Source organism: Pseudophryne corroboree, assembly GCF_028390025.1.
Source record: "Pseudophryne corroboree isolate aPseCor3 chromosome 3 unlocalized genomic scaffold, aPseCor3.hap2 SUPER_3_unloc_32, whole genome shotgun sequence".
Classification (NCBI taxonomy): Eukaryota; Metazoa; Chordata; class Amphibia; order Anura; family Myobatrachidae; genus Pseudophryne; species Pseudophryne corroboree.
Genome location: NW_026967522.1, coordinates 198488 through 213086, shown reverse-complemented (window position 1 = coordinate 213086; position 14599 = coordinate 198488). Strand labels below are relative to the sequence as shown.

The 14599-nt window shown below is 46.0% G+C and overlaps 1 protein-coding gene across 1 annotated transcript in view; it reads left to right on the top strand.

Annotated features, from left to right (window-relative positions):
* LOC134984051 (uncharacterized) overlaps positions 1–14599 on the top strand; it is a 236176-nt gene that overhangs the window by 32241 nt on the left and 189336 nt on the right. The window contains exon 7 of the mRNA XM_063949693.1: positions 390–977. Within this exon, the coding sequence (XP_063805763.1) occupies positions 390–977 (588 nt within the window). The remainder of the gene's footprint in view (positions 1–389; positions 978–14599) is intronic.

Sequence of the window (14599 nt, the reverse complement as noted above, 5' to 3'; positions counted from 1 at the left end):
TCTGAATCCTCTAGGGGACACTGGATGCCCGCCTCAGTGCTGTCAACCTGCTGTGTTCAAAGTTCTTGTTCAAACAGTTCGTGCAAACAGCGTTGGTTTTTCTGTTAAGAGTTTCTTGGATGCTGTTGCTTTGTTGTACGGTTCGGTTCCTCGCCAAGTGCTATAGTATCATGTCCTATTCTCTCAGTCACGTTTTCCAAACTGAGGGAGGAGGGATGTGAAGGGGGAGGAGCCGGCTGTGCAGACAATGCTAATTTTAGATTGTGCCACACCTCCGGTTGCAAGCTTCACACACCTACTGTATAAGACTCCAGTGTCCCCTAGAGGATTCAGAGAAATGGATTTATCGGTAAGTACCAAAATCATCTTTTTTTGGGTTATTTAGGTAGAACGTCTTTCTTGTATAAAGGCAGAAGATATAAGGAGAGAAGAAGAGACATATGTGACTGATATAAAGGCAGAAGATATAGAGGAAGAAGAAGAGACATATGTGACTGATATAAAGGCAAAAGATATAGAGGGAGAAGAAGAGATGTATGTGACTGATATAAAGGCAGGAGATATAGAGGGAGAAGAGGAGACATATGCGACTGATATGAAGGCAGAAGATATAGAGGGAGAAGAAGAGACGTATGTGACTGATATAAAGGCAGAAGATATAGAGGGAGAAGAAGAGACGTATGTGACTGATATGAAGGCAGAAGATATAGAGGAAGAAGAAGACACGTATGTGACTGATATAAAGGAAGAAGATATAGAGGGAGAAGAAGAGAAGTATGTGACTGATATAAAGGCAAAAGATACAGAGGAAGAAGAAGAGACGTATGTGACTGATATAAAGGCAGAAGATACAGAGGGAGAAGAAGAGACGTATGCGACTGATATGATGACAGAAGATACAGAGGGAGAAGAAGAAACGTATGTGAGGGGTGATCAGCAGTGTAAGGAGGAGGAGATCCCTACAGATATCAGCACAGGTGAGTAATAAACACTTATTACAGAAGTAACATATTCTCATTGCTCAGTCACTACAGCAATCTCTTATTCTACACCATCCTCTGCCATCATCCCAGTTCTCAGTTGGGTGTTTATAACACAAGGTTATCCATGACAAACATCAGATGAAGAGAGTTATTACACACAACACTATAATGTTATTAAAAGTAACAAGCAGAAGTTTTTAGGGATCATATATAAGTAGTAGTGTGTAATTTGTATGGGATCTAAATTTCTCAGTTTAGCAACCATTTATTAAATAACCTTCATTTTGTTAGATGATGCAGGTATTAAATAACTCCTTGTATATAGTAGACCTATTTGGCCATTTGTGGTCATGTTTACTATATCTTTTCATTTAGTGAGGTGTAGTCGTGGTGTAAAGGACAGTTTGTGATTCCTGATTAGTTAAAAAAACAAATACCAAATACTGAACAACATCACCAAACAGGTAATTTCAACTTTAAACGTGTCATTTATTTTGTACTGTCTGGACATGGCTACTAATAACAGATGCACAGACATAATTCTTAAAGCTATGTGTGCAAATGCTAGGAGATTAGGAGACAAAATTCCAGAGCTAATTGTGATAATGACCAGGGATAACCTGGATATTGTGGCAATTACAGAGTCATAGTGCAATGAGAATCATGACTGGGACATAGCTATACCAGGATACAATTTATTTAGGAAGGATAGAATGGTCAGTGTAGGAGGAAGCGTAGCAATGTATGCGGGAAAAAAGCATAAATGCTACTTCAATTAATACAAAATATTGAAGACAAATCTGAGGCCCCTTTGGTCACCACAGAAACCGGGAAAAAGGACATTATTCATATTGGGGTGATCTCTAGACCACGTGGCCTGGGGCAGGATTTGGACAGGAATCTATTGTTGGACATCACTAAAATGGCTTTAAAGGGAGAAGTCATAATCATAGGAGACATTAATTTACCTGATGCAAGGGGTGGGGTCTTTTGCAATTTCAGCTGCAAGTGGTAAATTCCTTACAGGGAGCATCTCTCAATAAACAGCAGATATTTCCCTTCTGCATAGAAGAGCGGTCCGGAAAGAAAGAAGTAAACTTCCTTTTTGGGAGCACTCTTGTTAACTTAATTGCAATTAAAATATAACCTTTAATAACTATTCACTAAAAATTCATATATATGGATCTTACTTACTTAAAAGAAAGATTACTATTGACTGAATTGTCTTACTATCAGTATTATATCAATCAGGGTGAAAAATATTTTATTTAGAAGAAATATATTCATATGTGTAATACTTTACCATCTAGAACACTGCCAGACAGCCGTGGGCTCTCCCTATTGTTTCCTGTAAATAGAATCAGTTACATGTGCATGGTATCCACACATACACCTTATTCATTATCATTTTCAGAAGGGAGAGGCTGAGGCTTATATACACTGTCTATGTATGGTAGGTATCCCTTCCATACCTACCATACATAGACAGGAAAACTATGTATATAGGAAACTATAGGTGTGTAAGACAATACAGAAGGAAACTATAGGTCAGTAAGACAATACAGAAGAAACTATAGGTCAGTAAGACATTACAGAAGAAACTATAGGTCAGCAAGACAATAAATAAGGAAACTATAGACCAGTAAGACTACAGTAAGCCATGATACGTCAGTAAGACCATACAGTAAAAAACTATAGGTCAGTAAGACAATACAGTAGGAAACTATAGGTCAGTAAGACAATACAGTCAGAAACTGTAGGTCAGTAAGACAATACAGTCAGAAACTATAGGTCAGTAAAGGGCCCTACACACTTAAAGATTATCTGTCCAATCTGGCTGATTGGAAAGAAAATCTGGCGATGTCTGGGAGCAAATGACAATCAACCATTTGCTCCCAAAATCAAGAAAATGGACAAACACAGTTCAGATAAATTGGTTTAATGAAACAAATGTAACCAATTTGTCTGAAAGTCCATTTTTGTCTGTTTTCCAATCTTTGAGAGCAAATAGTAAATTGCCATTTGCTCCCAGACATTGCCAGATTGGACAGATAATCTTTTAGTGTGTAGGGCCCTAAGACAATACAGTAAGAAACTATAGGTCAGTAAGACAATACAGAAGAAACAATAGGTCAGTAAGACAATACAGTAGGAAACTATAGGTCAGTAAGACAATACAGAAGAAACTTTAGGTCAGTAAGACAATACAGTAGGAAACTATAGGTCAGTAAGACAATACAGTAGGAAACTATAGGTCAGTAAGACAGGAAACTATAGGTCAGTAAGACAGTGATACAGTAGGAAACTATAGGTCAGTAAGACAATGTAGAAGGCAACTAGATGAGTAAGACAATACAGAAGAAACTATAGGTCAGTAAGAATAGAGAAGGAAACTATAGGTCAGTAAAACAATGCAGAAGGAAACTATAGGTCAGTAAGACAATACAGTAGGAAACTATAGGTAAGTAAGACAATACAGAAGGAAGCTATAGGTCAGTAAGACAATACAGTAGGAAACTATAGGTCAGTAAGACAATACAGAAGCAACTATAGGTCAGTAAGACAATACAGTAGGAAACTATAGGTCAGTAAGACAATACAGAAGCAACGATAGGTCAGTAAGACAATACAGAAGGAAACTATAGGTCAGTAAGACAATACAGTAGGAAACTATAGGTCAGTAAGACAATACAGAAGCAACTATAGGTCAGTAAGACAATACAGAAGGAAACTATAGGTCAGTAAGACCATACAGAAGCAACTATAGGTCAGTAAGACAATACAGAAGGAAACTATAGGTCAGTAAGACAATACAGTAGGAAACTGTAGGTCAGTAAGACAATACAGTAGGAAACTATAGGTCAGGAAGACAATACAGTAGGAAACTATAGGCCAGTAAGACAATACAAAAGGAAACTGTAGGTCAGTAAGACAATACAGTGGGAAACTAGGTCAGTAAAACAATACAGTAAGAAACTATAGGTCAGTAAGACAATACAGTAGGAAACTATAGGTCAGTAAGACAATACAGTAGTAAACATCTACAAAGCCTTTTTCTCTTACATCCTAGAAGATGCTGGGGACTCCGTAAGGACCATGGGTTATAGACGGGCTCCGCAGGAGACATGGGCACCTAAAAAGAACTTTTCCTATGGGTGGGCACTGGCTCCTCCCTCTATGCCCCTCCTCCAGTTAGATTCTGTGCCCAGAGGAGAATGGGTGCACTGCAGAGAGCTCTCCTGAGTTTTCTGTAGAAAAAGAATTTTGTTAGGTTTTTTATTTTCAGGGAGCACTGCTGGCAACAGGCTCCCTGCATCGTGGGACTGAGGGGAGAGAAGCAGACCTACTTAACTGATAGGCTCTGCTTCTTAGGCTACTGGACACCATTAGGTCCAGAGGGAGTCGGAACACAGGTCTCGCCCTGGGGTTCGTCCCGCAGCCGCGCCGCCGTCCTCCTCACAGATGCTGGAAGATAGAAGCCGGGCGAGTATGAGAAGATAGAAGACATCTCAGGTGGCAGAAGACTTCAGATCTTCTTGAGGTAAGGCCATTGCTCCCAGACACAACACACAGAGGCAGCACTGATGGGTGCAATGGGGAGGGGGGGCGGGGGGGCGCCCTGGGCAGCAATAATCCTCAAAGTTTGATGCACAAAGAGTAGGATTAGGCTGCGGAGGCAGTAAATCACAGATCCCCCGCCATTTTATTACAATTGCACTGGGACCGAAGCCCGCCGTCGGGTGGGCGGAGCTTGATCCTCACCACTAACCAGCGCCATTTTCTCCACAGAAGCTGCATGAGGACGCTGGCTCCCCGGTCTCTCCCCTGCTGAACACTTTCACAGGCTGGAAAAAGAGGAGGGGGGCACATTGGTAACGCAGTGAGTGGGAATTGGATAGATATATATATATATATACAAACAAACACGAGGAACCACTGCACTCGCCATTCCCAGGGGTTGGGGTGCGGTGGGCTGTGACCACCAAACTCAAATATACCAAACAAAAAACCCAGCACTCTCCTAAGGTGAATGAAGCTGCTTAGGAGAGTGCTGGGTTTTTTGTTTGGTATATATATGTATATATATATATAATATATATGCGCTATCTGGTCATTTATTTTTTCCGGTGTTATTTAGGCGCTGGGTGTGTGCTGGCATACTCTCTCTCTGTCTCTCCTAAGGACCTGGTTGGGGTTTTGTCCCCTTATAGGTTTATCCCTGTGTGTGTGGGGTGTCGGTACGTGCGTGTCGACATGTCTGAGGCGGAATGATTCTCCAAGGAGGAGGTGGAGCAAATGAGTGGTGTGTCCCCGTCGGTAGTGCCGACTCAGGAATGGATGGACATGTGGCATATGTTGAATGCAAGTGTGGCATCTTTACATAAGAGGCTTGATAAGGCTGAATCCAGGGAGGCATCAAGAGGTCAATCCTCGGATTGGACCGACTCACAGGGCCCGTCGGGGTCTCAAAAACGTCCCTTAGCACAAATTGTGGACATTACTACCGACACGGACTTTGATTCCAGTGTCGACTATGATGAAGTGAAATTGCAACCTAAGGTGACAAAAAGCATTCAGTGTATGATTGTGGCAATAAGGGATGTGTTGCATATTGAGGATGAACCCTCGGTCCCCGACACAAGGGTACACATGTTTAAGGGTAAGAAACAGATTATTTATTTTCCCACATCTCATTAACTAAATAAGTTCTTTGGAAAAGCTTGGGAGTTCCGGAGAAGAGACCGCAAATCCCAAAAATTATTTATATGGCATACCCCTTCCCTAAACAGGACAGGGTACGTTGGGAATCACCTCCCACTGTGGACAAGGCCTTAACGCGCCTGTCCAAGAAAGTGGCGCTACCGTCTCCAGACACAGCGGCCCTCAAGGATCCTGCGGATCGCAGGCAGGAGACTACTTTAAAGTCTATTTATTCGCATACTGGAGCTGTGCTAAGACCGACTATTGCGTCGGCATGGGTATGTAGCGCAATTTCAGCATGGACAGATGATCTGACGGCTGAATTTGATACCATGGATAGAGATACTGTATTGTTAATTCTAGCCCATATTAAAGGTGCAGTCTTATTTATGAGAGCTGCTCAAAGGGATATTGGATTGCTGGCTTCTAGGGCCAATGCCATGTCTATCTCGGCGAGACGATTCTTATGGACTCGCCAATGGACGGGTGATGCGGATTCCAAAAAACATATGGAAGTCCTACCCTATAAGGGAGACGTATTGTTTGGGGATGGGCTGACGGACCTGGTTTCCACAGCTACCGCAGGTAAATCAAATTTTCTCTAACGTCCTAGTGGATGCTGGGGACTCCGTAAAGACCATGGGGAAGAGATGGGCTCCGCAGGAGACTGGGCACTCTAAGAAAGAATTAGTACTACTGGTGTGCACTGGCTCCTCCCTCTATGCCCCTCCTCCAGACCTCAGTTAGAATCTGTGCCCGGCCAGAGATGGGTGCATTTTAGTGAGCTCTCCTGAGCTTGCTAATAAGAAAGTATTTTAGTTAGGTTTTTTATTTTCAGAGAGCTTCTGCTGACAACAGACTCTCTGCTACGAGGGACTGAGGGAAGAGAAGCAAACCTACTCACTGAAGCTAGGTTGCGCTTCTTAGGCTACTGGACACCATTAGCTCCAGAGAGATCGAACACAGGTACGTTGGTCGTACGTTCCCGGAGCCGCGCCGCCGTCCCCCTCGCAAAGTCAGAAGCCGGCAGACGCAAGAAGACATCGAAATCGGTGGCAGAAGACTCCTGTCTTCACATGAGGTAGCGCCCACACTACCCACACACTCTGGTCACTGTAGGGTGCAGGGCGCAGGGGGGGGGGGGGGGGGGCTGGGCAGCAATTAGGATACCTCTTGGCAAAAAGACACATATATACAGCCGGGCACTGTATATATGTACGAGCCCCCGCCATTTTATTTACACAGACCCGGGACAGAAGCCCGTTGCTGAGGGGGCGGGGCCTTCTTCCTCAGCACTCACCAGCACCATTTTCTCTCCACAGCTCCGCTGAGAGGAAGCTCCCCAGGCTCTCCCCTGCAGTATCCAGGTAGAAAAAGCGTAAAAAGAGAGGGGGGGGCACATAAATTTAGGCGCAAATTGTCATAAACAGCAGCTACTGGGTAAACACTAAATTACTGTGTAATCCCTGGGGTTATATAGCGCTGGGGTGTGTGCTGGCATACTCTCTGTGTCCCCAAAAGGCCTTTGTGGGGGTCCTGTCCTAAAGTGAGCATTCCCTGGTTGTGTGCAGTGTGTCGGTACGTTTGTGTCGACATGTTTGACGAGGAAGGATACGTGGAGGCTGAACAAGTGATGATATGTGGGGTCGCCGCCGACGGCGCCGACACCTGATTGGATGGATATGTGGAAGGTGTTAAATGATAACGTAAGCTCCTTGCATAAGAGGTTGTATAAAGCTGAAGCCTTGGGACAGTCAGGGTCTCAGCCCATGTCTGATCCTACAGCGCAGAGACCGTCAGGGTCTCAAAAACGCCCACTATCCCAGATTGTTGACACAGATGTCGACACGGATTCTGACTCCAGTGTTGATGACGATGATGCTAAGTTGCAGCCTAAATTGACTGAAGCCATCCGCTACATGATTATAGCAATGAAGGATGTATTGCACATATCAGAGGAAAACCCTGTCCCTGACAAGAGGGTTTATATGTATGGGGAGAAGAAGCAAGAAGTGACTTTTCCCCCTTCACATGAATTAAATGAATTGTGTGAAAAAGCGTGGTATTCCCCTGATAGGAAAGTAGTAATTTCCAAAAGATTGCTTATGGCTTACCCTTTCCCGCCAACCGACAGGTTACGCTGGGAATCCTCCCCTAGGGTAGATAAGGCGTTGACGCGCTTATCTAAGAAGGTGGCCCTGTCGTCACAGGATACGGCCGCCCTAAAGGATCCTGCGGATAGGAAGCAGGAAGGTATCCTGAAGTCTGTTTATACACATTCTGGTACTCTACTGAGGCCAGCAACAGCTTCGGCCTGGATGTGTAGTGCGGTAGCAGCATGGACACATACTCTGTCTGAGGGGATAGATACCCTGGACAGGGAGACTATTTTACTGACCCTGGGACATATCAAAGACACTGTCTTATATATGAGGGATGCCCAGAGGGATATTTGCCTACTGGGCTCTAGAGTAAACGCAATGTCGATTTCTGCCAGAAGGGTCCTGTGGACTCGGCAGTGGACTGGTGATGCCGACTCTAAAAAACACATGGAGGTTTTACCTTACAAGGGTGAGGAATTGTTTGGGGACGGTCTCTCGGACCTGGTTTCCACAGCAACGGCTGGGAAGTCAAATTTTTTTGCCATATGTTCTCTCACAGCCAGAGCACCGTATTACCAAATGCAGTTCTTTCATTCAAAAAAAGCCTCCACTAAATCCACCGCGTGACGCTGGGGCTCCAAAGGCGGAGTCAGGAGCGGTGGGGGCACGTCTCCGAAATTTCAGCCACCAGTGGGTTCGCTCACGGGTGGATCCTTGGGCTATACAAATTGTGTCTCAGGGATACAAGCTGGAATTCGAAGTGACGCCCCCTCACCGTTACCTAAAATCGTCCCTGCCGGCTTCTCCCATGGAAAGGGAGGTAGTGTTGGCGGCAATTCACAAGTTATATCTCCAGCAGGTGGTGGTGAAGGTTCCCCTTCTTCAACAGGGATGGGGCTACTATTCCACAATGTTTGTGGTGCCGAAACCGGACGGTTCGGTCAGACTCATTTTGAATTTAAAATCCCTGAACATTTATCTGAAGAAATTCAAGTTCAAAATGGAATCGCACAGAGCGGTCATTGCAAGCCTGGAAGAGGGGGATTTTATGGTGTCGCTGGACATCATGGATGCTTACTTGCATGTCCCCATTTATCCACCTCATCAGGAGTACCTCAGGTTTGTGGTACAGGACTGTCATTACCAATTCCAGACGTTGTCGTTTGGCCTGTCCACGGCACCGAGAATATTTCCCAAGGTAATGGCGGAGATGATGGTACTCCTTCGAAAGCAAGGAGTTACAATTATTCCATACTTGGACAATCTCCTCATAAAGGCGAGGTCCAGGGAGCAGTTGCTGATCGGCCTAGCACACTCTCAGGAAGTGTTGCAACAACACCGGTGGATCCTGAATATTCCAAAGTCGCAGCTGATCCCTACGACGTGTCTGCCCTTTATGGGCATGATTCTGGACACAGGCCAGAAGAAGGTGTTTCTCCCGGCGGAGAAGGCTCAGGAGCTCGTGACTCTGGTCAGAGACCTCCTAAAACCGAAACAGGTATCGGTGCATCACTGCACGCGACTCCTGGGAAAGATGGTGGCGTCATACGAAGCCATTCCCTTCGGCAGGTTCCATGCGAGGATCTTTCAGTGGGATCTGTTGGACAAGTGGTCCGGATCGCATCTTCAGATGCATCGGCTGATCACCCTGTCCCCCAGGGCTAGGGTGTCTCTTCTGTGGTGGCTGCAAAGTGCTCACCTCCTCGAAGGCCGCAGGTTCGGCACACAGGACTGGGTCCTGGTGACCACGGATGCAAGCCTCCGAGGATGGGGGGCAGTCACTCAGGGAAGAAACTTCCAAGGGCTGTGGTCAAGTCGGGAGTCTTGTCTGCACATCAATATCCTGGAACTAAGGGCCAAATACAACGCCCTGAGTCAAGCGGAGCCTCTGCTTTGAAACCAACCAGTGCTGATTCAGTCAGACAACATCACCGCAGTGGCCCATGTAAACCGCCAGGGCGGCACAAGAAGCAGGGTGCAATGGCGGAAGCCACCAGGATTCTTCGTTAGGCGGAGAATCACGTGCAAGCACTGTCAGCAGTGTTCATTCCGGGAGTGGACAACTGGGAAGCAGACTTCCTCAGCAGGCACGACCTCCACCCGGGAGAGTGGGGACTTCATCAAGAAGTCTTCACCACCCGGGAGAGTGGGGACTTCATCAAGAAGTCTTCACGCAGATTGTAAATCGATGGGAACTGCCACAGGTGGATATGATGGCGTCCCGCCTCAACAAAAAGCTAAAAAGGTATTGCGCCAGGTCAAGGGACCCTCAGGTGATAGCTGTGGACGCACTAGTAACACCGTGGGTGTTCCAGTCGGTCTATGCGTTTCCTCCTCTTCCTCTCATACCAAAGGTGCTGAGAATTGTAAGAAAGAGGAGTGAGAACAATACTCATTGTTCCGGATTGACCAAGAAGGACTTGGTACCCGGAACTGCAAGAAATGCTCACAGAGGACCCATGGCCTCTGCCTCTCAGACAGGACCTGTTGCAACAGGGGCCCTGTCTGTTCCAAGACTTACCGCAGCTGCGTTTGACGGCATGGCGGTTGAACACCGGATCCTAGCAGAAAAAGGCATTCTGGAGAAGTTATTCCTACGCTGATAAAGGCTAGGAAGGACGTGACAGCAAAGCATTATCACCGTATATGGCGAAAATATGTTACTTGGTGTGAGGCCAGGAAGGCCCCTACAGAGGAATTCCAGCTCGGACGGTTCCTGCACTTCCTACAGTCAGGAGTGTCTTTGGGCCTAAAATTAGGGTCCATAAAGGTCCAGATTTTGGCCCTATCCATTATCTTTCAAAAAGAACTGGCTTCACTGCCTGAGGTTCAGACGTTTGTTAAGGGAGTGCTGCATATTTAGCCCCCTTTTGTGCCACCAGTGGCACCTTGGGATCTTAACGTGGTGTTGGGTTTCCTGAAATCCCACTGGTTTGAGCCACTTAAAACCGTGGAGCTAAAGTATCTCATGTGGAAAGTGGTCATGCTGTTGGCCTTAGCTTCGGCTAGGCGTGTGTCAGAATTGGCGGCTTTGTCATGTAAAAGCCCCTATCTGGTTTTCCATATGGACAGGGCAGAATTGCGGACTCGTCCGCAATTTCAGCCAAAGGTGGTGTCATCTTTTCATTTGAACCAACCTATTGTGGTGCTTGCGGCTACTCGTGTCTTGGAGGATTCCAAGTTACTTGACGTAGTCCGGGCTTTGAAGATTTATGTAACCATAACGGCTGGAGTCAGGAAGACTGACTCGCTGTTTATCCTGTATGCATCCAACAAGCTGGGTTCTCCTGCTTCAAAGCAAACTATTGCTCGCTGGATCTGTAACACGATTCAGCAGGCTCATTCTGCGGCTGGATTGCCGCATCCAAAATCAGTGAATGCCCATTCCACAAGGAAGGTGGGCTCTTCTTGGGCGGCTGCCCGAGGGGTCTCGGCATTACAGCTTTGCCGAGCTGCTACTTGGTCGGGTTCAAACACATTTGCACAATTCTACAAGTTTGATACCCTGGCTGAGGAGGACCTTGTGTTTGCCCAGTCGGTGCTGCAGAGTCATCCGCACTCTCCCGCCCGTTTGGGAGCTTTGGTATAATCCCCATGGTCCTTACGGAGTCCCCAGCATCCACTAGGACGTTAGAGAAAATTAGATTTTACTCACCGGTAAATCTATTTCTCGTAGTCCGTAGTGGATGCTGGGCGCCCGTCTCGAGTGCGGACTTTCTGCAATACGTGTATATAGTTATTGCTTACTAAAGGGTTATGTTATGTGGCATCTGTTGAGTGATGCTCGTTTGTTGTTCATGCTGTCAACTGGGTATGTTACCACAAGTTATACAGTGTGATTGGTGTGGCTGGTATGAGTCTTAACCTGGATTCCAGTACTGTCAGCTCTTCCGGGCACAGTTTCCTTAACTGAGGTCTGGAGGAGGGGCATAGAGGGAGGAGCCAGTGCACACCAGGTAGTACTAAATCTTTCTTTAGAGTGCCCAGTCTCCTGCGGAGCCCGTCTATTCCCAATGGTCGACCGGTGCCCAGGAACAAAAGTCCTCCCCGGCTACTGCAAAACCCTCAGCATGACGCTGGGGCTCCCCTGAGGGAGTCTGCACAGGTGGGGGCACGTCTTCGACTTTTCAGCCAGGCCTGGGTCATCTCAGACCTGAATCCTTGGGTGCTGGTAATAGTTTCCCAGGGTTACAAACTGGAATTCGAAGAGGTGCCCCCGCGCCGATTTTTTAAGTCGCATTACCAGCTTCTACACCAGAATGGAATGTAGTGTTAGCTGCAATTCAAACGCTGGGTCTACAGCAAGTAATTATCAGGGTTCCCTTGAACCAGCAGGGAAGAGGCTACTACTCGACCCTCTTTGTGGTCCCGAAACCGGACGGTTCGGTCAGACCTATTTTGATATACAAAAAAAGCAATTGAGGCTGCGCTAGATTATTACATAAAACAACAACAATATCTGATAATTCAATGTTTAGTTAAAAATAAATGTATTTAATATGGGAATATAAACCATCAATGGTAGTTCCAAATAATGACATTAAAAAGTACACATGGTAGAATAAATAAAACCAGGGTTACCCATAGGCCAGGAATATAGGTGGTATTGAATTAGGAAAGTCCGTTCCAGATTTGTTCCACCAATAGTTAATATGTCCAGCAACTACAGATTTAGGAGGTGTATATATCCAAAATTGTGGCTTTTACCGCTAGAGGATATGTTGCTCCAAGGTGGTAAATGGTGAGCTCCTCATGCAGTGCGGTGGACAAAGTTCAACAGTTCAGCCAAATAACAGACACCTTCCGGTATGGATCTTGTGCTGGAATGTAGTAGGGAATGGTCCGGACTTTTTAGCAAGGATGCTGGGCGCTCGTCCCAGTGCGGAAACTCTGCAAGACTTGTATATAGTTGTTGCTTCCGTAAGGGTTATGTTACAGTTGGAGTCGGTTTTGGACCGTCACTGTTGTTGTTCATACGGTTAACTGGTTATGTATGATCCAGGTTACATGGTATGATTGGTGTGGGCTGGTATGAATCTTGCCCTTGGATTTTTAAATCCTGCCTTGTAGTGTCCATCCCCTCTGGGCACAGTTCTCTAACTGAGGTCTGGAGGAGGGGCATAAATGGAGGAGCCAGTGCACACCCATAGGAAAAGTTATTTTTAGGTGCCCATGTCTCCTGCGGAGCCCGTCTATACCCCATGGTCCTTACGGAGTGCCCAGCATCCTCTACGGACTAGGACAAATAGATTTACCGGTAGGTTTAAAATCTTATTTAAATGAGTTCCTCCTAACACTGCACTGCAGACATTTGTGAGCAAAATAAAAAACCTATGGAGAATTATCACCAATAACTTTTTGCGGCTAATTGGTTAGGGAGTTTTTGCGATGAACTGAATCCCCCCCCATAAAATGTTTATACATACAGTATGATGTTACATTGAGATTACCGCTGGAGGAAACTCTGCCACAATATTATTAAATGTGTAATTTATCCCATCCTCGTATGGGTGTAATATATTAATATATTCTTACTGAACAGGATTACCAGCACTGAATCAATTATCCCCCAATATAATATACATGCCGATGTTTAACAACAAATACAATTGTCTTTTGATTACTTTATTCACCTTTATACATTTACCTTTGTGTTTAATATATCACTGATTTATCTTACATACTTTACTGTACTTAATAAAGGTTATATATTATTTATTAGTGCGCAAACAGGACAGCACTTTCTCTTCTTTGCTGTTTTATTATTGCAAAGCCCATGTCACCTCCAGTAATCCCACGTGAGCGTCCATGTCACCTTTAGTAATCCCACATGAGCGTCCGTGTCACCTCTAGTAATCCCACATGTGCGTCCGTGTCACCTCTAGTAATCCCACATGAGCGTCCGTGTCACCTCTAGTAATCCCACATGAGTGCCCATGTCACCTCTAGTAATCCCACATGAGCGCCCATGTCACCTCTCGTAATCCCACATGAGCGTCCATGTCACCTCTAGTAATCCCACATGAGCGTCTATGTCACCTCTAGTAATCCACATGAGCGTCCATGTCACCTCTACTAATCCCACATGAGCGTCCATGTCACCTCTAGTAATCCCACATGAGCGTCCATGTCACCTCTACTAATCCCACATGAGTGTCCATGTCACCTCTAGTAATCCCACATGAATGTCCATGTCACCTCTAGTAATCCCACATGAATGTCCATGTCACCTCTAGTAATCCCACGTTAGCGTCCATGTCAACTCTAGTAACCCCACATGAGCGTCCATGTCACCTCTAGTAACCCCACATGAGCGTCCATGTCACCTCTAGTGATCCCACATGAGCGTCCGTGTCACCTCTAGTGATCCCACTTGAGCGTCCGTGTCACCTCTAGTGATCCCACATGAGCGTCCGTGTCACCTCTAGTGATCCCACATGAGCGTCCGTGTCACCTCTAGTAATCCCACGTGAGCGTCCATGTCTCCTCTAGTAATCCCACGTGAGCGTCCATGTCTCCTCTAGTAATCCCACGTGAGCGTCCGTGTCACCTCTAGTAATCCCACGTGAGCGTCCATGTCTCCTCTAGTAATCCCACGTGAGCGTCCATGTCTCCTCTAGTAATCCCACGTGAGCATCCACGTCACCTCTGGTGATCCAACGTGAGCGTCCGTGTCACCTCTAGTAATCCCACGTGAGCGTCCTTGTCTCCTCTAGTAATCCCACGTGAGCGTCCTTGTCTCCTCTAGTAATCCCACGTGAGCGTCCCTGTTTCCTCTAGTAATCCCACGTGAGCGCCCGTGTAACCTCTAGT